Source organism: Cervus canadensis, chromosome 10 (assembly GCF_019320065.1).
Source record: "Cervus canadensis isolate Bull #8, Minnesota chromosome 10, ASM1932006v1, whole genome shotgun sequence".
NCBI lineage: Eukaryota > Metazoa > Chordata > Mammalia > Artiodactyla > Cervidae > Cervus > Cervus canadensis.
Genome location: NC_057395.1, coordinates 39,866,531 through 39,892,332, shown reverse-complemented (window position 1 = coordinate 39,892,332; position 25,802 = coordinate 39,866,531). Strand labels below are relative to the sequence as shown.

Genomic DNA, 25,802 nt, shown 5'->3' with positions numbered 1-25,802 from the left:
TTCCGGCGCTCAGTGGGGAAACCCTCCCTCCGGCGGGAGCGCGGGCGCCTCCAAATCGCGCCGTTTCTTTCTCGCGATATCTCGTTGACGTCAGAGCTTGTCGCCATATTGGGCTCTGGCTGAGTAATAAATTCCCCCGGCACAGGCGCGCGCGCCCTTTCTTGAGACGCGCCTCGGTATCAGAGCGTTTGGGCTTCCGCGTCCCCAGGGCGGCCCTGCGGTTGGCGGCTTCCGCGTGGCCCGGAGCGAGGGTAGGCCCCCGCGTCGCTTCTTTGCCCGGCTCCAAGATGGACGGCAGCGGGGACGGGGGAGGCCGCCCTGGGGGAGCACGTGGGGGCGCCGCTCGCCTTTCCCGGGGCTGCTGGGACGGTGGCGGAATCTCGAGGCCTCCCGCAGCCGTCGGGCAGGGAGGCTGGCGGAGGCGGGGCCGCGGCCGCCCCTTCCCCTGAGAGGCGCCCCGGCGGCGGCGGCGGCCCAGCCTCTTCTCTCCTCGCACAGCCAGGCGGCTCCGCTCGAGACCCGCGTCGCCATGGCCGCGGTTCCCGAGGTGTTGCAGCAGCAGGAGGAGGACCGCAGCAAGGTGAGGCCCTGGCCGCGCTCGGGCTCCGAGCCGGGAGGCCCCGCCGGCCCTCTGGGCCCCACGCTCCTTCCCCGGGCCCCCAGGGGACCCCGCTGCCCTCCCTCCGCGTAGTCTGGGGCGCTCCCGCGGGACCCGGGCCGGGGGCGCACGCTGCGCCTTTGTGGTACACAGTTCTCCCACGGGGAGCCCGGCGGCGCACGTGAGACCCACTTTGCATGGTGCGACGGAGCTCCGAACAGCCCCCACCCCTCCAGAAATTCTGGGGAGATTCCGCCCAGGCCGAAGTCGGACCCGTGTCCCCCCCCCTCCCCCCCGCAACTTCACTAAGCGCTCAGTACGCCGCTGCGGGACTTGTGTCATTTTATGAGGTTCTCAAATAGCTGAACTTTTCGCCCTTTAGACGTGTGTGGATGTTAAATTATCCTTCCCTGCCACCCGAATCTTTAGATCTAAAAGGTAACCAGTGCAATAAATGCGTGTCACCGTAGCCGATCAAAGATAGAATTGGGTCTCCGCTTTTATTGGTCCTGTCTCCAAAGCAAGTTGTTTGGAGAATACAGGGGTTGGTGTGAGCCACCGCGGTTTGTGCAGAACCGTCAACAGAAAAGTTTTTCTAACAAAATTGAAAAATGGTAATCTAGAAACTCGAGGTGCTCTCAGATTTGGTCTGGAAGGCATCGCTTTAGAAACCAAAGCACGTTTTTTGGTCCACAGGTCTTTGGAGAGAGACCTTTTCATCTACTAAGTGGCGGACCTCCGTACGGCTGCAGGTAGTTAGTGAAAGTGTGAGGAGAGGGTTTTCGTTGGCGGGGGGTTTTATTTCTTTCAAAGTTGAAAGAAATTTTTTTTTTCCTCCCTAAAGCCGGAAGTGGGAACTTGAGAAGACTTTTGCTGGAAGATTCCAAAGGTAGTTTTCTCTTTAGAAGTTTAGATGGCCGCATAGAAATTTTGATATCCCCCACCTTGCATCTCCTTTCTCGACCCAGAATTAGTTTTACACTGCTGTTTAAAACTTCACTCGACCTTTCTGTTTCTTAGTATTGTATAGCCCTGCTTGGTTTTAAGTACCTTTACCACCCTCTGACCCTCCAGCACGATAGGATTGTGAAGGCTACTTCTTCTGGTTTTAGTGACTACAGGAAAGTACTATATAGAATTATTTCCCCGATTTTCTTTTAATTGCAGAAGTAAGGAAATAGGAAACTTAAATGTTACTCTTAACACATAGCTTCATTTTTCTTCCTCATCTCTCATATTGGTCCTGTGATGTGGATTAAAATGGTTTTTTGAAGTGAAAGTTCAGGCTTGTTGGACTCTTTGACCCCATGGACAGTATAGTTCACGGAATTCTCCAGGCCAGAGTACTGGAGTGGATAGCCTTTACATTCTCCAGGGGCTCTTCCCAACCCAGGGATCGAACCCAGGTCCCCTGCGTTGCAGGCAGATTCTTTACCAACTGAGCTCTTGAGGTTTTAAAGAAACCAACATTAAGATGGTTTTTAATGTTCATCAGAAAAGGGAGTTCCAAATGGGACAAGAGTGAAATAACAGGAGGACAGATCTTGGGCAGACAGTTATATTGCTGTAATACAGCTTTATTAGTTAACTGAAAAGTTTTGCTTTTTTGCTGAAAATATTAGAAGTTCAAACTTTCGGATTGTCTGCTTAGGGATTTCCATGAGGGATAGGGGTTCTTCGAGGTTGGCCCCACTAGTAAGACAGGGAGCATAGTTGATCTCGAGGATTTTTAATCCATCTACTGAACTTTTGGCTCGCAAAACAGAATTGGCCTGTATCCAGTAGCCTGGTGCTTCCATTTAGTGGTATCCTTTTGAGCTGACGGTGTTGGTTTGTCCCCTTCCCCAGAAAGCAGTTGCATGATTAATTTGGTTTTTAACTAATCCTGTACTGATGGGAAAGATTGTGTTACGGCCCTTTAGGGACCATAAAAAAAAGTTTAGAAAAGTAAGGTTTTGCCAAGTCTAGCTCCTGAAACAAACAGTTAACTAAAACTCTGTTACCATTAGGTTCATCTCCAAGATGAATTAGTGCAGTACTGAGGCACCGGCGCCGCCCTCCCCCCCCCCCCCCCCAAACACATACTGGCTGGATCAACATCCTGAGGTGCCTGTAGATTTTAATGGTTTGAGGGGAAAATTGGGTTAGGCAGAGCCTTGTTCCCCTAAGATATTTATTCAGGTGTCTAGTCATTTGCATGTTCTCCAGGTCTCCTGTTCACCTCAAGGTCCTTTAAACATCACACTTAGGTTCCCACCCATATTGTGAAGCAATTAGCCTCCAACTAATAAAAAATAAAATAAAATAAAAAGAAGGTTCCCACCCACAGACTCAGTGTGTGTCTGTTGTGATCCTGTGAGTCTCGCCAACCTGTGGCAAATGGAGTGTGGGTCCTGATTGTCTCCAGGGGTGTTTTTTGACTCTTGTTAGTGAACTGAAGTCAATGTGCCAGTGTACACAGAAGCTTTGTAAGCCCACTCCCCACTGCAGCCTAGCCTTGTTACTTTCACCTTAACTTTTCACTAGTTGGTTACCTGGGCTTTGGATGGTGTTTTCCTTTTCAGAGCCAGTCATTAATGTTTTACCTGCTACTGCTCTGGTTTGCCTTATGACCAACCTAGATAGCATATTAAAAAGCAGAGACATTACTTTGCCAACAAAGGTCCGTCTAGTCAAGGCTATGGTTTTTCCAGTGGTCATGTATGGATGTTAGAGTTGGACTGTTAAGAAAGCTGAGCGCTTAAGAATTGATGCTCTTGAACTGTGGTGTTGAAGACTCTTGAGAGTCCCTAGGACTGCAAGGAGATCCAACCAGTCCATCCTAAAGGAGATCAGTCCTGGGTGTTCATTGGAAGGACTATGCTGAAGCTGAAACTGCAATCCTTTGGCCACCTCATGCGAAGAGTTGACTCATTGGAAAAGACCGTGATGCTGGGAGGGATTGGGGGCAGGAGGAGAAGGGGACGACAGAGGATGAGATGGCTGGATGGCATCACCGACTCGATGGACATGAGTTTGAGTAAACTCTGGGAGTTGGTGATGGACAGGGAGGCCTGGCGTGCTGCGATTCATGGGGTCATAAAGAGTCGGACCCGACTGAGCGACTGAACTAAACACATGTGGAAGTTGTCTGTAGGGACACCACTCTACCAGCCTAGATGGAGTGTCCTATAACTTATATTACAAGGACAACCTGAATTTTCACCAATACTTCAAAGTCCAGAGTAACTGATTGTTGTGGGCTGAAGTTTTCCACTGTGTTTATGACATGACTTTAAATTCGAGAAGTATGACTTCTCAGAGTTGCCCACGCCTTAGTTCTGGATCAGCAACTTGCACAGAGTGTCTTAAGATCTTTTGTGAATACTACTGTGACAGATCACGATCTGCCCACTTGATCTGCTGTGGGAAGAAATGGCCCAGGGAGATTATGAGGGAATTTTTTGGATTCTGAGATCTTAAGTTCTTTGGTATGAGACCTAGTAAGAGACTAAGATCTAATAATGTAGAGCTTCAGCTTGAACCAGTGTTTCTTAATCTGAGCACTACTGACAGACATTTTGGGCTTCCTTAGTGGCTGTCAAAAATAAATGCAGACATTGTCAAATGTCTCTTGGTTGAGAATCCCCAGTTTAGACTTTCTAAGATGGTATGATGGGGTAGGTCAGATTATGTTAGAGGCTAATCTTTAGTGTGCCAGTTTGTTTCTAGTTTTTTTCATGTGTTTGATAAATTCTAAAAAAACAGCATAAAACATAAGCATTGTTGACTCTCTTTGACATTGATAGAATTAGCCTTCACCCAGTATTGAGGAACCTGATCGAAAGATGGTAAAGGGTTCCAGGTAGTGGAGGGTTACAAAGGCTGCTGCGCTTACCGTGTTGGAGTTCACCGGCCACTTCGGACAGTGGAAACGAGGCTCTGATGCCAAAGTGGTGTGGGGCAGAACTGAAGTTGAGTGAGACTGTGCTGCAGGGTAGAACATGGTTTAAAAGCGTGCTTTTTAAATATGTTGCTCTCTGTTGTCCTGATTGCTTGAGGAAATTAGGATATAGTTCTGTAGGTCAGCAGTACCATTGACCAGTGGTGAAAGGCACATGCAGTGAAGTTAGGTAGTATTTACGGAAACAACATTTCAGTGAACCCAGCTTTATAGAGGGAAGGGATGGTGGGGCATCTTGTCTTGCATGAATAGCAGATTTGTTTTTTATGGGTCTAAATTGAGAAGTATCTTCACATGACTGTGAGAAACTTGCTCCTTCTACCCCCACCCCGAAAAGGATACTTCACCCCCAACACCTGTATGTTTTCTGATTAGCCATTGAGTTGCTCCTTTAAAAAAAAAAAAAAGATTACTTGTGTATTTTAGCTGCCCAGTTGCCTGACCAGGGATGGAACCTGCCACGCGCACAGACGCCCCCACCCCCGCACTGGGTAGGGCAGTCTCAGTCACTGGACCATTAGGGAAGTCCCCACGGAGTAACTCTTAAGAAGAGATTTCCCCCCTCTAAAAGGGGAAAGTGGAATTTCTCAACTGTCTCGTACCTCAAAGGCAAAACATAAATACATAGGTAAGAGTGAAAGTGCAAGAGCAACTGACCTTCAGTACAGATGTTGGGTCCTTGGCTTGACTTCCCCTCTTTTTACACATTTGGTGTAAATTGTTCAGACACCGATACCTGCTCTGGAGAGAAAACTACTTTTCTCAATAGTTGCTTATGTTAATCTGTGGTACGTGTTTTCTGTCAGAAGAGTTTATGGTTTACTTGTTTCTGAGGGGTAGCTCCACAAGCCCTTGGGTCTAGTTATTTAGTGCCTGTGATATGGGGCACAAATGCAAATTTTGCCAGCCCTATCCTCAAGAGCAGGACATAAAAAGCTTGCATGTTGTGGTGGGGGGTGCCAGGTAGCTGGTGAGTGATAAAATGAGGTTAAAATACTTAGTATCTGAAAGATCTGGGAAGTGTGGTACCTTTACTAAACACAAGAATCCCACCAGGAACGGGCAGCCTTCTCTTCTCTCTGTTGCCTTTTGTGTCTCAAACTCAGAAGACACAATCCTAAGCTCAGGCAGCTCTGTCCATGTTGCTGAGTAATCTTTGTTGGTGGTAAAGGTAAATTTTTTTTCTCAAACTTTTCTCTTTGATCTTAGGTTGAACATAAAGTAAGACTGCTTTGTAGTAAAGAGTTGTGGACTTGATAGAGTGGGAACTTTTGGTAGGGAGACTTCATGAGATCAAATAGTAGGTGAAGTGAAGGTCATTCAGTTGTGTCAGACTCTTTGTGACCCCATGGACTATACAGTCCATGTCGTTCTCCAGGCCAGAATACTGGAGTGGGTAGCCTATCCCTTCTCCAGCAGATCTTCCCAACTCAGGACTCGAACCCGGGTCTCCTGCATTGCAGGCGATACTTTACCAGTTGAGCTATCTGGGAAGCAGTAGATGAAGCACTTAGCTGTAAAAGGAAGAAACTAGTCTCTCTGTGTGTGTGTATACGCGCGTGTGTGGCAGCCACATCGTCTGTAGCAGTGGTATGTTGATTCTCAATGGAATTTCTGTGCTAGGCGATGTTTATAGATCTTGTAGTTCAACCTTTCACCTTGTGAACTCTTGAAAATAATATCTTGTAATTAGGTGGATTTCTCAATTTCATTTTAGCCAGTGATTCATCTTAATCTCTTCTTGGTTCCATGTTGGCATCTGACTAGCTCATGGGCTTGCAGCCTTGTGAAATGATGATTCAGTTTATCCATTCGCTGAGTGCGCTGCGCTGACCTTCTTCCAAGCCTGGGTTTCTGTTCTAGGAACTCTGGGTTACGTGGTTGCCAAATGCCCTGCAGTCTGCTGTGTTCTACTGTGGACGGCTTGTGTGTTGGTGGACTACTGGTAAGAATGGCTGGTGTCAGCAGGGATGGGTCCCTGTGGGCTCATCTCACCAAGATGAGTGGTGGAAATCTGATCACTTGCTGCAGCTCTTTACCTAGTTTTTCATTAGTGACTTTCCATAGCTGTTATGTTTGTGAGCAGACAGATCTCGAAGTCTTTGGTTCTGTGTTCCTTGAGGACTGAGGTACAATATTGGCAGGGCTGGAATTACAGGGAGGGGAGAGGCAGTAGTGGAGGGAGGAAATAAACCACAGATACAGTGCTACCTGGAAGGGCAGAGCTCTTGTGTTGCTCACAGTTCAGTTTTTCCATGTGCCGGTGCTCCAGGGGTAAGCTGGCATAGAACACAGACAGGTTTCTGTTAGCTTCAGGGCAGAAGAACTTGAACCATAAAGAAAAATTCAGAGAAAGATACGATACTAGAATTTCTTACAGAACACTTCCTTCCTGTGAGGTGAAACAGTAGCAGAGTAATGTAGGTTTCATAAGTATGCATCATGTTAATCTGCTTTCAGAAATTGCTGCAAATCCAGTAATTTGGATTTTCTGCAACAGAGCGTTTTTGGATTTCCTTACTGAAGTGTATTGGACTGGGCATGGCATCCCTCCCTTTCCAGCTGAAATAATGGTTCCATGCTGCTTACAAACCATGGGTTATCTGTGGTTTTGGTCCTGTCCCCAGTAGGGGTCTTGGGTATGTTAGGCAGTCAGGTGAAGGGGGATAGCAAAGGAACATCCTTTGGAGAGCATCAGTTTGATGGGAAGAACCTGGTGTAGCCCGTGCTGGCTGGGTGTTTTCTGCTCTGGAACTAGAGAAGGGAGAGGCACTTAAATGTGAAAGGCAGGCTTTTCCTCTGCCTGTGGCAGTTTCCATGTAACATTCATGTTAAGCTGGAAATACCGGGGCTGGCATATTCAATTTCTTGCATGTATACAAAACTGGTTAGATTTAAGTAATGTTCAGCTAGACCCCATTCTAGCAGATGAGAGTCACCATGAATATGGTTTCTTCCTATTGTGGCTTGTCATTTGGCCATATGGCAGTATTGTAAACGAGTCTGTAGCCAGTGGTAACATTTATTATACTTATATCTTCACCGAAAGTTCTGAATTTCTGAATCTAGCTTTGTGTGTTGTCCAGCCATAGAGGTACTCTTTACCATCTCTGAACCGCTTCACCTTTTGAAGAGGGGGTTTTGCAGATGGTGTTAACTTAGCCTTGTACCAAAGTGAGTCCAGTGCGAGATCTGGACCCCTAAGTGTCCTTAGCAGCTCAGAACTCTACAGACCATCCTTTGGCCAGTGTCAGGTGCCCCAGCGCTGATGAACAGGTGAGGGAGTGCATGGGGGTTTGGTTTTACTTTTTCTCCTTTTCAAGTTCTCTTATCAAGCATTCATATTCCCTTTCTGGGGGGTTGCGAGGCATATGAGATCTTGATTCCCTGACTAAGGAGCACGTCTGCACACCCCATAGTGGAAGCACCAACTGGTACCACTGGACCACCAGGGAGGCCCCCCAGATTTCTTAAAACAGTGAAAGTTTTGTTTTCCAAATGAAGAAATGCTTGTTTACTCCCTGTTCTGTTCCCTGATCACTGTGGTCCTTACTGTAAAGGTTAATGTGATAAGTATTCTGGGGCCTGAAATTCCACCTAAAACTTGGTATGTGATGCAGTGGTTTCTGTAAAAATCTGCAAAAGAAAGTCTTTTTAAACTTGCCTTCCACATAGAGTAAATATGTGATAAATTTGGTTCTCACAAGTGGCCTAAGGGAATGAGAAAATTAACAGGTGTTCTGAAGCCCCCCTTCACACGGCTGCCTACAGGGCTGAGGCAGCCCGGGGATGCTTGCTGAAACCAGGGGACGGGTGGTGAGTAGGGGCTTTGTGTGGAGGCCTGCCACCCGCTCCTGTGCCCTCCACCCTGTTATGTGTTTAGCAGGGACTGTGGCATGGGACTGTCAGAGCAGAAAAAGGAGTGCTGAGCTTTTAATCACACTGGATACTTCCGGAGTGAGGATACAGTGCTGACTTAGAAGCTTGAAACATTTCGCAACTTTTTACTTCTTTGTGATTTATCTCTTCCTTGTCTGGAGAGCTACAGTACAAGGAAGTTTGTTAATGACTTGTGAATAGGGGCCGTTTTTGAGTTGGTGAGGGTTTGCCTACTCAGAATTTTGCACCTCATCTTTTCAGGCAATTCCTTAAGGCCCAAATGCAAACTTCTCGTGTTAATCTGGTTTTTTTTTTTTTTTTTAATTGTTGATTGTTTTATTTGTGGGAGAAGGGTGTTATATCATGTTTGGGGTGAGATTGTTCAGACTCCCTTCCTGGGGTGATGACAGCTGGTGAAGAAGCTGGGTGCTTGATGATGTCTTGTTAGGGTGCAGTCTTTCCAAGCGCGGGTGGGTTTTGTTAATTCTTTTGTGTCCTTATCACACTATCTTACACTAAAAAATGAAATACCTTTTGCTGGCCAGAAAGGAAGACAGGAAAGCAGTGAAAAGTCTGGGGTTACCTGTGTGGTTGGAGGTGTGGGAACAGGGCCGACCTCAGCGTCCACCTGTGAAGCCCATTGCAGCTTTGGCTCCTGCTGTGATGAGCCCATGTTCATCCGCCTGGGTGCTCCAGCCCTAATTCCAGAGGCAGTGCAGTGGTGCTTGCTGGCTTATGGGGCTTGGCACTTAGATGGAGTTGTCAGCATGTTCAGAAATTGAGAGGAAGCCAGGATTTGTGACCTCTCAGGCAGCAGAGTTTCAGGAAACATGGCTCTTGTTGCTGAGCTCAGGGAAATGCTCCTTAGTCCTGGCCCTCGGTCTGCCCCACCTTTCTTTCCACCGTTAACCAGACCAGCTTTATTCATGTACTGATTCTGACACATAGAAACGGAAGATCAGGTGGGTGGCCAATACTCTCTGCAGTCAGACTGTTGTGAGTTGTGTGTGTGTTGTGAGGTCTTTCTGAATGCTGTATTTGCCCAGTCATGAATTATCAGGAGGGAGGTTTTATCAGAAATGTATCAAGAGCCAGAGTCACAGCCCTGAAGTGAAGTATCCCTGACCTAGAAGCTTTATCTTTGTTTGCAGGGATTTCATAAATGGACATGTGAAAATTAAGCCAAACAAGCAAATATTTCATAGGCATCATCAAGAATTTATTTGAAATATGTGTTTAGGTTGACATGGCAGGAACTGTTAAGTATGTTGTAGTCTCAAAAATACCTGATGTTAAAATGAAGTTCTGGTGGCAAGAACATGAGGCTTAATTCTAGCTAGGAAAGCTGTTATAGGGCTAATTCTGGCTATTGCAGTCAAAATTTTTTTCTCAGTCACAGTGCTGAAGAAAAACGGGACGTACTGACTCTTCCTGAGATACTACAAAGAAGTAAGAAGTAATCCCATGCGTTTTTTAAAAAATCTATTTAATCTTTTTATACCCGGTGGAACCAATTTTTCTGTCTTTGGTGGTTTTATTTTGAAGAAAAGAATTCAGAGGGAAATACTTGGGATTCCCTGTTCCCTCATCTTCTTAGGTCCAGTCTCCACTTGGCATCTCCATCTTTCTGTGTTCAGTAACTGAGTGTCCCGGCAGCCTCACTTCAGCTCTAGCTTACAGTTGTGGGCCTGGGGAGGGGTGAGATGCTTAATCCATGCAATTTCTCATCTGACAGGCCTTCAGATCCACTGTCAGCCTATCTTTCTTAAGAATGAAAGAATTTACCATATTTTAGATTCAGTAGGAATTTCTTTTTTTTTTTCTTTTAAGGGAAACCATTTAGCCACTTTTTCCCCCAGTAATCCACTTCTTTAAAGAATTCTTTTAAAACTGGCAAAACTGGAGTTGAGTGTTATTTTCCTCTTGAATTTCCAGCTCACAAAAATCAGTTATTTTTGTTTCCGTGGTAGTGCTCACCCTTCTGCTTTATTTATATGGAATCACAGTGGAATTCTGATAGTTTATGCCTTTGTTGGTTTTTACAGTTCATCTCCTGTTCTAGATCTCTCATCTCCTTGAGACAGTCCCTGAATATACATAGGTCCACTCTGGAGTGGATTTTTCTCTCCATCCAAGACCTCATACCACATGACTGTTCTTTGTACCTTCTGTCTCTAGGTTATCCCAGCCTCTAACTTTGAACACCTCTTGACTGTTTTTGTAATTTGGGCACATATGTAGGAAGTTCATGATTTCATTTTTATCTGTTTGAAGCCTTCTTAGTACAGTTCTTTAAGTATTTGGTTAAATGTATTTTTCACACAAAGTATGTAATATACATGATATTAGAATCATAGTTGCTTTGTTTAGGTTATAGGAATTCACTGGACCCACCCGTGCACTTAAGAGCAGTTGTCCCCACAGTTGCAAATAGATACCTCAACTGACTTTGTTCTAAATGGTCATGGATAGATTGCTAAAAGTTATTACTAGCTCCCCATTTTTGGATGGATGCTTTTTAGGACTAAAGTGGACTTGCGACTAATAGCTAAAAAATGTATTTCAGCTGAGATCTGTGTCAGTGGACCTGAATGTTGATCCCTCGCTTCAGATTGACATACCTGATGCACTCAGTGAGAGAGATAAAGTCAAATTTACAGTGCACACCAAGGTAAGTGACAGAATGACTTCAGTAATGAAAACAGTGCCAGATTACATCTCTGCTACAGTGGGTGTGAGCTGAAGTGCTACTGAAGGGTGGCACTCCTGAGTGAGGGCCCTCCTCACTCACTCTGATCGCATACCTGCTCCTGTTACAGCCCTTTGCTCTGTGGGGCAGCCTTGGGCCCCGCTGCTGGTGTGAGTGTGGCTTGTGTTCTGCCTGGGAAGCTCACCAGTCCTGCGCAGCTCCACCTTTGTTTCTAATTTGCATGTGTGGCAAGTGCTTGCTTTTCCCATCTTTGCTCAGTTCTTGGCCATCACCCAACCTATTAAGATTTAAGACTTTTTCTCCAAGTTTTAAAAATTTTATTTTCAAGTGTAACTGATTTACCATGTGTTAATTCTCCTCCAGGTTTCTAATTTGACAAAAGCACTATGCCAGTCTGAAAACTACAGGAAGTTTAACTTCCCAGAGCCCTTTCAGGAACATTTTTAGCCGCCTTTCTCCTTCCATGCTAGTTAAGTGTACTCAGTGCTTGTCTTATGCCAGGCACTATTTTAAAGGGGTTGCATGGACCTGATTTTCTGGACATGATTTCCATTGTGATGTTTTCTGATGGCCATCTTACAGGTGAGGGACTGAGGTACAGGTCTAGATAAAGTAAGTGGTGGAGACACAGTCTGAGACAGGATGTTTGGAGTGAGAGCTCTTGGCGGGTGCCTCCCATCTGAGTCGCCCTGAAAGGTGGAGCTGTGTGACTAGAATTCCTTGAAGAACACATTGAATCTTATCTCTGACTTTGCTAGTGGTAGGGAGGTCATGTGTTGCCACTTTGTTCTTTATTAGATCTCTTAAAAACCGGATGATTTGTTGTGCATTTTTCCCACTGTGCACTGCATGAAACCCAAACCACTTTTTCAGAAAATGGTAGTTAACTGTCACTTTGTCTTTTCTTTACAGACCACACTGCCCACGTTTCAGAGCCCAGAGTTTTCTGTTACAAGGCAACATGAAGACTTTGTGTGGCTACATGACACTCTTATTGAAACTACAGACTACGCTGGGCTTATTGTAAGTGCATTTTGAATAATCAGATAATTATCAAAGCCAGTTTCTAATACCTTGCTATTCATTTTGTTTTGAGAGATTTACCCACATTGTATAATGGGTTGTGAAAATAGTCTGAGTTCATCTGTCAACTAGCGTATATGTTCGCTGTTACTGGTAAAGTCTAAAGTAAGTGAAAACAGTGTTAGAAGCACAGTCTTACAGTCCACAATCTAAGAGGGCAAGCAGCTCCGTGGTGTAATGTCTTGTCTCCTTTTTGGGTGTGGCGTTTCCTTTCAGCCATCAAGTTGAATTGATTCCTGGTGGTGGTGGTGGTTGGTGTGTGTAGTCTGCTGAGAAGGCAGTTGTCTTTGTGCTCAGCTGTGGAGAGTTGATGCCTGGCTACAGAAAGACACTTAGCTGATTTTAAAGGACAGAGAAATGTGGCTTGATCTGCCAGGCCAAGAATCTGTCCAAATAGTTAAAACAAAATCAGTACTGAAGCTTATGTTTAAGAATGTTCATGCAAAATTAGAATCTTTTGTCCTGGAATAAAAAAATTCCTTGTAAGTCCAGAGGTTAATACCTGGTTAATACCAGAGGTTAATACTTCATTGGTTTCATTTTAGCATTGGTTGTAATATATAAATTAGATAGTTGCAGCAGAATATACAGTTTGCCTTATAAATTGTTCAGTTATTAACCGAACAGATGTCAAAGTGAGTGCCCAGTTATAGGAAGGACCCTTCTCTTTTAAATTGCCAAAAGGAACGAGGGTGAGGGAAAGCACAGTTGACTTTCAGAGCGCCCCCTCCCCCGCCTCCTGAGGGTGAGGGTGAGGGTGGGGGTGGGCCGGGAGGGTGCTCAGGAAGTCAGTGCGTTGCCCGCAGATCCCGCCAGCGCCCACCAAGCCCGACTTCGATGGCCCTCGAGAGAAGATGCAGAAGCTGGGAGAGGGTGAAGGGTCGATGACCAAAGAAGAGTTTGCCAAGATGAAGCAGGAGCTAGAAGCGTAAGTGGCTTTCCTCGATGGGGCCCTGTCTTCTGAGGAGAAAAATGATGAGAGTCTGACAGCTTAAGTTTTTCAAGTGTAGCAGTTAATGAATTGCATGGCTACTGTCAATGAGTTGCATGGGGGTGTGGAGGCCTGGTCTTTAGACGATTCCCTGGTGATACTTGGAGAAGGAAATGGCAACCCACACCAGTATTCTTGCCTGGAGAATCCCATGGACAGAGGAGGCCTGGCAGGCTACAGTCCATGGGGTTGCAAGAGTTGGACACGACTTAGCAACTGAACCACCTGGTGATACTGGACAGACTAATTTTTCTCTTTGTAAACCATGCTAGTTAGGGAATGTTGGTCTGGCAAAGTGAAGAACTAAACCTTTGCCTGTAATGTACAAAAAGCTTTCTTCCCTAACATTTGTTTACTGAAAATACAGTTGAAACTAGATTGTAGCAAGTGCTGTTAATAAGGAACCATTCTAACAATGGCTACATTGATGGCTTGAAAGAAGTCCAGGTCTGCAAGAAGCTTACTTTAATCTGATTGTAATTCTTTCAAACAAAAATGGATTCTTTATGCATAGTTGAAGGTTTGCACGAACTATCCTCCTGCTCCTTCCTCTTGCCCTTCCCCTATTCATCGGGGTCCATTTCAGCAGTTCTTGCCAATATGCTGCCACAGACCCAGGTGAGCTAGGCCCGGGCTTACACTCCTGCCAGGCCTGCCTGGGCAGCTCTGAGGACAGAGCACCACACTTGCAGACGTGGTTTCTTGCTGTTGAGCATGGAGTGTGTAGGTTGAGATAAAGCCACTTTGTAATTTCTGATAGTTCCCAGCTTTGTTAGACTCCTCGCTGTGTACATGGCTGCAAAATTAAGGGCCTGTCATGGTTTTGAAGAAGCCATTGTTGTGTGCTGTAATTGCACGTGGGTTTGGGCTTCACAGATGTGTCCATCAACTCTGGTTATGTCACTTCCCCTTCCATGGCTATTTCACAAATTCCAAAATGAGAGCTGCCTCATTACCTAACTGGATACTGAATTATACCAGGCTGCTTGGGTCCAGTTCAGGTATTGTGTGTAGCTCTAGGACAGCACAGTGGTGTCCCGGGAGTGGTACTTGGAGGTGAGCTGAGCTGAGCCTTGTACCTTGTATTGCAGTGAGTACCTTGCTGTCTTCAAGAAGACTGTGTCTTCACACGAAGTCTTTCTTCAACGGCTCTCTTCTCACCCTGTTCTCAGTAAAGATCGCAACTTCCATGTTTTTTTGGAATATGATCAAGATGTAAGTCATTTTAATTTCATTTCCACAATCTAATTGCAGTGTACAAAAAAATACATATTTTCTGAAAAATTGACTTTCAAAGTTGGATTTCTTATCAATGCAATGGAAACCTTTCTTAGCCCCCACCCCCCCGCCACATGCTCACTGCCTCCCACAGGGCAGTAAGTCCAGTGTATATAAAACGTTGCATGCAAAGATTTTGACCCTTTTCCCCCTCAGTTAGTTTTGGGATTATTTGAAAGTTGATCCACATTCATTTTTTTCATTGAAAGGAGACATATGGTTGCCTTAAAAGAATACATTCTTTTTCTTATATATGAGGCAGGCACTGACTTACACATTTCCTCATAGTCTTCTAACCAGTGAATAATAGCATAACAACAATTCTACCCAGAATTTAAGGACACTAAGACTTGATGCCTAGATAGGTTTTCAAAATATCTCCTGAGTCATAGAATTTGCAAGAGACTCTGGTTCAATCCCTGGGCCAGGGAGATCCCCCAGAGTAAAGGATGGTAGCCCACTTAAGTATCTTGCTTGGAAAATTCCATGGACAGGCGAAGCTGGTGGGCTAGAGTCCATGGGGTCGAAAAAAGTCAGACGTGACTGAGCACACACACACAAGACTTGATACATAGATGGTTTTTCTAAATACTTCCTGAGTCATAGAATTAATCACCTGTCCTCAGGTTTAGTTGTTTTGTCTGATATTTTAAATGTGGTTACGATGGGGTTAAAGGTGTCTTGGGTGTGCTTATACTAGTGAACAGTTACTTGGGGTGTGTTCAGAACTTGATGGAAAATATATGTACCATTAACTATTTTGAATTTCTTTTCAGCTAAGTGTCAGGCGGAAAAATACCAAAGAGATGTTTGGTGGCTTTTTTAAAAGTGTGGTGAAAAGTGCTGATGAAGTTCTTTTTTCAGGAGTTAAGGTAAGTGGTCTTTAGCTGTTTAAGAAAATTCTCTCTGTGTGAATAGGTGACCTTTTCTTTCTTCAGAATAGATATTTGTGAAACAAATGGTATTAGCTTCTCAAAAATGGAAGTATTTTCAAGTTTTGGTTATTTTTATCAACTTACTGAACTTTCGCTCATTTTCCCAAAAGATCTGTTCTTTCCCAGGAGAAGGGATGAGAGCCTCACTCTTCAGTTTTCGTTGTCTCCTTTTCTGTAAGGAAATGATACTCAGTTATTCGTAAAAAAATAAACCATGTGACCAGTCTTTGGTGCTGTTCTCCACAGCTGCACTGTCCCGGTAGCCCCAGCCTTGTGTGGAGTTGAGCACCTGACCAGTGCGGTGCCCTGGTGTAATTAAGGGCATATTTTGTCTACACACTGGATTTGTAGGCCTTTGGTAGTGAAGAAAACATAAAACATGAGAAGTAATTTTACCTGTTTCTTTTTATACTGTGGCTACTAAGTAGAAAGTTCTAAGTGGCACGTTTGGCTCACTTTATTTCTGTTGGACTGTGCTGTTCTGGAACATAAATAGATGTCCCAAGTTTCTCAGTAGCATCCTAGGTGTGGTTTATTTCTTTGCTCCCCAGTTACTGTCTGGTGTCTGAGTTTGCCACTTGTGGTCTTGAGTAAGGAGACTAGGATGTGGGTAATGCAGGCCTTGTCAGAAGTTTGGAAGCTCTCGGGCTGTCTCCGGGTGGCGGTGAAGGTGTGAAGTGGGGGCATTCGGCATCCCTGGTCAGTGCCCCCCAGATGCCAGTATTGCGTCCCAGGCCATGTTTCAGAAATGCAGGTATCTGAGACAAGGTAGCAACCCACCTGGCCAGACCACCACTTTGGAATTTTGGAATTGCTGCTGGAGGTCAGCAAGCTTTACTGGGCTGTGCTAAATGGCTCTTCAAAATGGTTCTCTTGATGTTTCTTGCCAGCCTTTCACTTTTCACTAATCCTTGATGTGAAATGTTAATTTAAAAAATTATTTAAATTTCCCTGGTCCTTAGAGGTTAAATTTCTTATGCCCGAGCTTATTTCTTTGTTTGTTTTTTTCCCAATTATTTTCGAGCTTATTTTTAAAATATAAAATACATATTCATATGTAGAAGTTTTGTTTGTTTGAAACTTTTTTTCCTTCCCTTTTAGGAGGTAGATGACTTTTTTGAGCAAGAGAAGACTTTCCTCATCAACTATTACAACAGGATCAAGGATTCCTGTGCAAAGGCTGACAGGATGACCAGATCTCATAAAAGTAAGTGCACTCACCCACTAGCCCCCTACCTCTGCTCAAGTGCCAGCTCTGTTCACATGAAAGGACTGTCCTTGTTCCCACAGGTGTCGCAGATGATTATATCCACACCGCAGCCTGCTTGCATAGCCTGGCTTTAGAGGAGCCTACAGTCATCAAGAAGTAAGTTTTCCTTGGGAGACATTTTCTCTCATCCCGTAATTGAAAACTTGTGCAATTAAGAATATAATGAATAAGGGCTGCATAGTTCAGTTCTGTCTTGAGTACAAGCTCATCGAGGGTGGATGGTCTCCAGCATGCATTTTATACACCCTCCAAACAGGAGTACTTCTAAGCCATCTATAGGGAATTCAGGACACTTCTGTACCAAGTGTGGTAGCTGTGGTCAAGGACTTGATTGCTGTGTCTGTGTCGTGTGTTTGTTGTTGTTGTTAAGTTTTGACTCCTCTGGGGCTATTCTCATTATGGTGCATGGACTTTTTGTTGTGGAGCTCAGAGCTCTAGGCATGCAGCCTCAGTAGTTCACAGCATGTGAAATCCTCCCAGACCAGGGATTGTCTCCTGTGTTGGCAGGCAGATTTCTATCACTGAACTCTACCAGGTGGTTTGATTAGTTTGATTTGGAGTTGTCACTGAGTGAGGTTTTTTAGCGTCTCCATTCAGGTTATTTCTGGTATGAGATGGTACAGTTGACCCCCTCCATATCCATCTGCATCTGCAAACTAGAAGAAACTGAAGATAGAAAAACATTTTTTAGAAAGTTCCAAAAAGCGAAACTTGAATTTGCTGCACATCAGCTATTATTTGCATAGCATTTACATTGTGCTTAAAACTGTTTGCATCCCTTTACATTTTATCATGCACAGGAAGTAATCTAGAGATGATTTAACATATATAAGAGGGTGTGCATGTATTATATATATCAGGGGCTTGAGCATCTGTGGATTCTAGGGTCCATGAAGGGTGTGGCTGGGTTCTAGAGCCAACACCCAGCTGTTACCATGGAATGACTGTTCTACTAGGCTTGGTCTAGTGGGTGGTAGTATATTTAAGACCTTAAGTCAGAATCATGTATATTTGCAGGTACCTGTTGAAGGTGGCTGAGCTGTTTGAAAAACTTAGGGTAAGGATTTTTATGTTGGTCTTCATAGTATATATTTTATAATCTGTAGATTTCTGCTTACATGATGGTGGCCCTTTTTTTTTTTTTTTAACAGAAAGTGGAGAGTCGAGTCTCCTCAGATGAAGACCTGAAGCTGACGGAGCTCCTGCGCTACTACATGCTCAACATAGAGGCTGCCAAGGTGAGGGCTTCTCCCGAACCAGGCCTGGTGGTGCAAGTGTGTTCTCTGGGTTAGAAATGAAGGGAGATGGGTATTTGTTAGCATCATTCATGTAAGTTATATCACCCTAAATAAAGAAGTAAACTGAGGCAAGCACCTGTTTATTCAGGAAGAGCAGAGGAATTGTATGCCGCATGGGAAGCCACAGGAGATTTCATTGAAGGTCTGGAATGGGCTGTATTTTGGGGCAAGGAGTGCAAAGACAAAGAGTCTGGGAAAGCATGTCATTGGCATGAGGGCGCTGGTCCTGAGCAGAAGCTCATTGGCTGGGCGCTCAGTGCTCGGAAGGGGAGGTCAGGCTGGGTCTTCTGTGCATCAGGTATTTGTGGAAGTTAGTCTCTCGGTTCCTACATTCTGTTCTGAGGGTGCGTGTGTCCCCCAGGTCCATCTTCAATTGAGATCTTCTCAGTGACGTGCCTTCTTAGGTCTGATACCAAGTCCTTAGTGTGTGTTCTTCAGAGGCCTGAAGCAGGAGGGCTGGTGCCAATAAGAGTTTGGGGAGTTATACGCTGCTGGATGGGGACATAAGTGGACATACACCTAAGGGGCTCTTTCTGAGGCAGTTATCTGGGGTTTGTTATCTTTTATTGAACTGTAGTTGTTACTGCATCCTTTGAGTCATGAAGCATTGCTTAACCAAAAGCAAGATGAAGTGTAAGCAGAGTAACATTTGAAATGGAACACACATTCTTCACTGTCTACACTGTCCTGACGACATGTTTAAATTATTTTTATGTCATTGTCTTTCATTCACTAAGTCATGTCCAACTCTTTGCAACCCCATGAACTGCAGCACACCAGGTTTCCCTGTCCTTCACTATCTCAAATTTGTCTGTTGCTCAGACTCATGTCCATTGAGTCGGTGATGCCATCCAACCATCTTATCCTGTTGCCACCTTCTCCTGTCCCCAGTCTTTCCCAGCATCGGGGTCTTTTCCATTGAGTTGGTTGTTCACATCAGGTGGCTAACGTATTGGAGCTTCAGCATCAGTCCTCCCAGTGAATATTCAGGGTTGATTTCCTTTAGAATTGACTGGTTTGATCTCCTTGCTGTCCATGGGACTCTCAAGAGTCTTCTCCAGCGCCACAGTTAGTATCAATTCTTTGTCTCTCAGCCGTCTTTATGGTCCAACTCTCAAATCTATACATGACTGCTGGAAAAATCATGGCAAAGTGGTGTCTCTGTTTTTTAATATGCTAAGTTCATCATAGCTTTTCTTCCACAGAGCAAATATGTTTTACTTTTGTGTCTGTATTGATTTTGGAGCCCAAGAAAACAAAATTTGTCAGTGTTTCCACTTTTTCCCCATCTGTTTGCCATGAAGTGCTGGGAACCGGATGCCATGATTTTTTAATGAGTTTTAAGCTAACTTTTCCCCTTTCTTTCACTCTCATCAAGAGACTCTAGTTCTGCCATTAGAGTGGTATTATTATCTGCATATCTGAGGTTGTTGATAATGATTTTTATATGAAATATACTAAATTAGGCAGCATAAAATATTAAGCTAATGGGAAAAGGTCATCAGGAAGTAGAAATTCTTTCCCCCATAGTTTAGTTTTATTATAAGTGATTAGTCTTTTGACATGTTTTCTTTTGGGAAATAACCCTGTGGTCATCACTGTTTGGTTCCTTCTCTTGATGCATATTGAGATCTTAAGGAGTGGGACTACATGAGGTGGCTGCCATCTGACCTTTCAGGCAGTAAACCAAGGTACTTGTCTGGTTCTTAGACTTCAGATGGTCTTCCTGTTCTGTTCTAGAGATTTTTCAGTATAGGTATAACTACCATGTATCATATCTGTCGATTTTCCTTCTAGGATCTCTTATACCGACGCACCAAAGCCCTCATCGACTATGAGAATTCAAACAAAGCTCTGGATAAGGCCCGGTTAAAGAGCAAAGATGTCAAGCTGGCCGAGGCACACCAGCAGGAATGCTGCCAGAAGTTTGAACAGCTCTCTGAATCTGCAAAAGAAGGTGAGTGAGGCCGCTTCTTTCTTTTTGAAAAATATTTTTATTTGCTCTATCAGATCATCATTGCAGGATGTGAGATAATTTTGTTGCTGTGATGGACTCTAGTTGTGGTACGCTGGCTAGCTTCGTTGCTTCTTGGCACATGGGATCCTTGTTCCCTGACCAGGGATCAGACTCATACTCCCACCATTGCAGTGCCGATTCTTAACCCACTGGATCTCCAGGAAAGTCCCTACTTTCACTTTTTATTGGGAAACAATTTAAAAAGTTTACAGAGAGAAGTTGTCCAAATGGTGCAGAGGATGCCCACATGTCCTCTGTCACCTGCACACGTTCATGTGTTTCTGCTGGTGTAATTTTATAAACACATCTGGGTGTTTTTTTTTTTTTTTTTAAACTGCTTAAGATTAAGTTATATCCTTCTTAGTTGTTTTATCTGTAAAAACTTGGCTATGTTTCTACAATACAGTTACCAATGAGGGTTGTATTTAGTTTTCGCTCTAAAATCTCCCTTAATCTGGAAGGAACACATCTCAGGTTTAGTTTCTTTCTTTTTTTTTTTTAAACACATTTGTCTTTTGGAAGACCGATTTCTTTTTGCAAATATTAATAGATGTCCCTCACTTTTGTTTGGTCTGTCTCCTCGCGATTGGATCCTGGATGCTGTGTAATTGTGGCCTTTTGAGGGCATCACATTTGAGGATATGTTGTGTCCATCTTCCCCTCATATCTGTGTGTTTTGATGACACAGTCAGGGGTTTGTCCACTGTGTACTTGACTTCTTTTTTCTATGAGCCGCTGATGAACAGACTGTAGGAGACAGTGTGAGACCAGGCATCGCCCTTCCTCCCTGGATGTAGCCAAAGGCAGTTGTCTCTCCTCCACTCCAGCCCTCCTTTTCCAGGTCAGCTTTCAGTGCTACCTATCCTTTATTAACACAAGATTTCCCTTCTCTCCCTTTTTTAAAATCATTTTTACTAGAATTCTGGATTCCTATTTTCCAGAAGTTTAAAATTTTTTCAGTGTATTAAGTTATTTTGGTGTTTATAGTGTCTGGAGTGAGCCCATGGCATGGCTTTAAGCTGGTGTGTCCTACGACACCCCATATTTTTGAGTGTTTAGATACTCTGTTTTAGTCTTAGACTTCTCCTACTCCAGCCCTGAAAATCACCATTTCTTCCAGGAGCCCATATTGAGTACTCTCTGTGCCCATTGCTTCTGGTGTGCTTCTGCTCCTAGACCCTTCCACTGACAGTGAGGAAGTGTCAGGGTGTGTGCATACACACCTACTCCTTAGGGATCATGAATCCATGATAGTGACTCAATTCTGGTCCATCTCCAGGGTTCTTTCTTGCCCTCTACCATTCCAGGATAATGGGCTTTTTAAAATAATTTAGGACTTCCCTGGTGATCAGTGGTTAAGACGCCACACTTCTAATGCAGGGGGCACAGGTTCAGTCCCTGATCAGGAAACTTAGATTCCACATGCCAAAAATGAGAATATAAAATATAGTTTTATAACTTTATTGGGAGATGGCATACCATTTCCGTTAAACATGAGTGTAGTAGGTAGTCTTTTCCATAGGGGATCTCAACTGCCATGAAGCTTTTAGGGGCCGTGGAACATACCAGAGCAAAAGTTGAAGACTGTGGTCTTACAGAATGTGAATGTGCATTATAGTGGATTCTGTACTTGATTCATCCTCAAGACACCCTCCCCCTTCAAAACTCTAGGTTTCCGTGTGAAATGCATATCATCATAAGACTGTTATCTCAGAACGTTTCCCTCTTCTGTGATCCTGAAGTCTTGGTGGATCTGGAGGGTTCTCCTTTTTTTAGCTGAGTCTGGCCAGGACTATGGGGCCCTCCCTCGGAGAGGGACTGGGCTCCTCTGTGCAGAATCTCTGCTCATGGCCTGTGGACACGCCCATGTGGCTGCCCTTGGGATTCTTTTAGAGAGGCACCTCTTCCTCACTGCCCTATACTTAAAGTAAAATTCTAGCTTTAAAAAAAAAATAGCTAATTTAAATGTATAAGGAAAAAGACTTCAAAGCTACCACATTGAAATCTCAGGTAATTATATAGACCAGAGTTAGTGGCTTTGATAATTTTGGTGTTTTTCTTAAAATAGTGCCAATTTAGCCCGAACTTGGTTGCGGAAGGGTTGTGCCCGTGGCATTTGATAAGCCTGGGTGTGCTGCCTGTAAAACTGCAGTGTGCTGTCGGATGCCGTGATGAGTGGCTCTTGGCCTCACGGCCCCAGGGTGAGGCTCTCAAGTCGTGGCTGACTAGATGGGAGCTGTTGAACAAGCACAGCACCGCGGGCAGGCGTCCTGGGAGACGGATGGGTGGTCCTGGAGGGGAGGAGGAGAGCTTATTATGACATCCCACACGACCAGCCTGATAATATCTGAACTGTCATTAATGTCAGTATATGTTTGAGTTTTTACTTGGCTCTTAACATGACGTTTCTTTTCTACTCAATGCTGTGTAGGTAAGGTTCGAGAGGGTGAGTTTGCTTCTCAGACCCTCAGCACCCGCTGAGGCTGAGGGGAATTTGATCAAAGGAAGTTTAAAATAACCCATAAAAAGATCCTTGCTGCAAGCCTGCAGTCTTGGAGGGGAAAGGCCAAGCAGCTCAGCTCAGGGGACCCCAGGTGTTCAGGAGCGGTTTCCATGTCAGGTGTGTGTCCCGATGGCAGAGAGAAGTGAAAGGTGAGGTGTAGTGGGAACCAGAGCTCTAGAGGTCATTTTGTTTGTGAAAATGAGGTATGGAAGTTAAAGATGGAAATTGCTCAGTTTTTCTTGGTAAACTTTGTTTTGTAGAGCTAATCAATTTCAAACGGAAGAGAGTGGCAGCGTTTAGGAAGAATCTAATTGAAATGTCTGAACTGGAAATAAAGCATGCCAGGGTAAGTCTTATCTTTACACAAGTCAGCTTTGGAGGGTGTTTTTCAAATTAACTTTGCAATTCACTATTCCAGTGTGTCATGCAGTTGGGGCTGGCTTTGTGGTCTTAATCCCCTGTGGGTGGATGGGAGCCACTTGATGGAATATTTTTTTCCACTGCAAACCAAAAATCTGAAATGTAGTCTTGATGAAAAGCTGCTTTGTGAGAAGAGCAATCTTGGTGGCAGTTACCCTGCTTCCCTCCTGACGCCCTGTGGGCCATGCTGTGGAGGGCTTGTCCTAGTAATTTGTTAGCAGCCATTATAGCAATTGAAAGCTCAAGTTTGCCAATTTGCTAACTTCAGATTTCTGATACTAATTCCTTTTTGGTTTAAAAAGGAGGGAAAACGTCCTTATAGATGTAATGTGTGTAGGATAATTTAGCCCAGAAGAGATGGAGAGCAATGGTTCTCAGTGCTTCAGGGTTTTTCTGCCCACGCCCAAAGCTCTTTGGGCAGTTCCTGGGTGCAGCTGATCCTGACCCCCTCGGGTGCTGTCTAGTCCAGGGCGGTTGGGTCAGTATCACTACTCATCCGCACTGGTTCAAGCAGGGAGTCTGGACAATTTGTGTGTGTTTTGAATTCCTTTATTTTGACCACAACAGAGATGTTTCCTCACTTGGTTCTTTAAGTCCTACCATATCTGACCTTCTAAATTGGAGTTTTAAAGTATCGTTTGTGTGTCATTTATACATAATGTTCTGAGTATTCTGTTAATGTGAATTCCTTTAAAGCGAGAACTTTGTAAAACATATCCCGCCAAGTCCTATGTGAATATTTATCATTTATAATCTCACCCACAACTGTTTTTAGCAACTTTTTATCCAGTCTTCCCAAGGCCTTTGACCTCTCATATCGCGTGCAGGTTCAGCCACATCAGTGGGATTGGCGTGGCTGCCGTGGGAGCAGACCTGGGGTGGTGGTGCTGACTGAGGGCAGTGACCGGGGCGAGGGGACTTGTGGCTCAGGTGTCACTGCGTGAAAAACAAGCACCAGCCCAGATGTCTGGGTGTGAGGCCTGAGCTCAGGTGACTTGGAGGTGGGAGGCCCGGAGCATTCACTGGATTCCTTTTTCCAGAACAACGTGTCGCTCCTGCAAAGCTGCATCGACCTGTTCAAGAACAACTGAGTGAAGGACTGAATGTGAAGAAAGCCAGCATCACTTGCACTCAAATCATTACCACAGAAGATTTGATTTATCTTGACTTCAGTTTAAAATTATGTGAATACGTATTTTGATTTCTAAAGATCTTAACACTTAACCATGTTGGTTTAAAAATATTTCTATTGCATGCTCCTTGGACATAACTAATCCTGATGGCAGTTAATACCTCAGTGGGTAGAATCTTAAGTACTGGGTTCTTCTCTAATTTGTAGTGACGAAGAAAGGGTGCGGAATCACGTGCCTTCTGGAGCAAGTGTAATCAGCAGGGGCCCCACACATGTTGTCTCAACTTTCATGTGCCCGGGTCGCTGTAATTTAGGGTAGGTGCCTGTTAATAGCAGATGAGTCAGCTACTTGTTAAGGTAACAGACATTCCATCCCTTTGTCAAGTGATTTTCCCCTTTCTTACTCTCACGGATCAGTAGTCACCTTCAGTTGTTTGTACTATAACAAGAGCAAGAAAAATATCATATCTTTATATATACCCTTTGCAACTCCATTTTTATAGTTGGGATACAAATATTTGTGGGGAGAGGCTTATCTTGAGGGTATAAGAACAAGTAATGTGAACCCCTCCCTTCCTGGTGGGGGTGCAGTATGTGTGTGCTTGGACTTTTTATAAAGCATCCAATAAAATAATCCATGCTGTCCTGTCTGGAGTGATTCTGGGGGGAAACAGGCCCAGTGCGCTGAGGCTGCAGCCCAGCTTTGGGGTGGTGGGATAGCGCCTGGCGCTGTCTTGGCCTCTCTTCTCATTCTCACATTCAGGGGACAGGCCTTTTCATAAGGGTCCATCTGCCCCATCATCCATCACTGAGCCTTGAGGTGGTATCCACCAGATTTCCAAGTTTTATTACATCTTTTGTAATTATTTGAAAGATAAACTTTGAGACTGTAAAAAAGTTCACCCACCCCACTGCTTTTAGCAGTCTTAATCAGTTGTAACTGGTGTGGGGGTTGCAAAATATTGGTTTTGAACAAATGTTAAACTGATGTTGAAGTCTTGTCTTCCCAGCCAGTTAAGCAGCTAAAATTTACCTAACAGGCCTGGACACAGTTGTTCCTGCTCTCGCTGATTTTAACAGTCTGGGTTCCTGACCGTGTCTCCGTCTTGCTCACCTGGCGGCCCGGTAACCAACACTCGCCCCAGCCACAGTAGCACAGGTGTGTTTGGGGTTGCACCTGGACCCAGGAGTTGTGGCTGCTGGCCCACCTTGCCTCAGGCTTGAGCGGGGCACTTGGTTTGGACAGCATGGCTGGGTGTGGTAAAGGTGGCTGGGATACTGGGGACCAAGTTCTGGACCTGCTTAGTGGCTCAGGGGCTCCCCTTCTGAGCCAGCCAGGTCTGTAGTGCAGCAGGGCTTTAAACTAGGTGCCCCTTACGGTCGTGTGCTTGTGTTTACCTTCTGATCATGATCTTGCTGGTCATGAAGCTCCATGGGGTTCTGGGTGGGTGGGGGCATTTCTAGTCCTATCGCCTGTCGCCCCATGTCTGTCAGTGGAGCCATCACTGCCTTTCTGCAAACCTGGGCTCTTCCCCAGGGGCCAGGTGAACTGGGCTCCAAAAGGACAGGCTCCCCTGTCCCCACACCCTTTAGCACGAGCAGACCTGTTCAAGCAGAGCGAAGTGATTCCTTATTGCCATTCAAAAGGTGTTCACTTTCTGTTTATAATCTTTATTTCTGATTACTAGAAAGGAATTCAATCTATAAACTAGGAAGGAGAAATCCTCAATCATACTGCATCCCAT

General features: G+C 44.7%; 1 protein-coding gene and 1 non-coding gene across 6 annotated transcripts; both read left to right on the top strand.

Moving 5' to 3' along the window:
• The first annotated feature begins 23 nt into the window (after positions 1-23).
• Positions 24-24,700, top strand: SNX5 (sorting nexin 5). 5 transcript variants are annotated; one of them, XM_043478836.1, is made up of 14 exons: positions 24-251; positions 503-580; positions 10,987-11,091; positions 12,043-12,153; positions 13,020-13,141; positions 14,296-14,419; positions 15,259-15,354; positions 16,519-16,624; positions 16,708-16,783; positions 17,705-17,744; positions 17,839-17,925; positions 19,783-19,942; positions 22,766-22,851; positions 23,966-24,700. In XM_043478836.1, exons 2-14 carry the CDS (start codon positions 530-532, stop codon positions 24,014-24,016), a joined length of 1,215 nt encoding a protein of 404 aa, XP_043334771.1. In that variant the 5' UTR covers positions 24-251; positions 503-529; the 3' UTR covers positions 24,017-24,700. The 5 variants fall into 5 exon arrangements, 4 of the variants coding, with proteins under 4 accessions (XP_043334771.1, XP_043334770.1, XP_043334772.1 ...); XM_043478835.1 differs by having other exon boundaries at positions 114-251; positions 499-580; XM_043478837.1 differs by lacking the exon at positions 503-580 and having other exon boundaries at positions 120-251.
• On the top strand, positions 6,328-6,563 carry LOC122449063. The gene has a single exon (XR_006271880.1). It is a non-coding gene; the product is annotated as a small nucleolar RNA SNORD17 (small nucleolar RNA).
• Positions 24,701-25,802: the final 1,102 nt, after the last annotated feature.

Bases quoted from the DNA above. Each gene is read 5' to 3' on its own strand.
- SNX5 (XM_043478836.1), top strand. From the start codon at position 530: ATGGCCGCGGTTCCCGAGGTGTTGCAGCAGCAGGAGGAGGACCGCAGC. The intron at 17,926-19,782 runs GTGAGGGCTTCT...TTTTCCTTCTAG, and splicing joins TCAACATAGAGGCTGCCAAG to GATCTCTTATACCGACGCAC. The intron at 22,852-23,965 runs GTAAGTCTTATC...TCCTTTTTCCAG, and splicing joins TGGAAATAAAGCATGCCAGG to AACAACGTGTCGCTCCTGCA.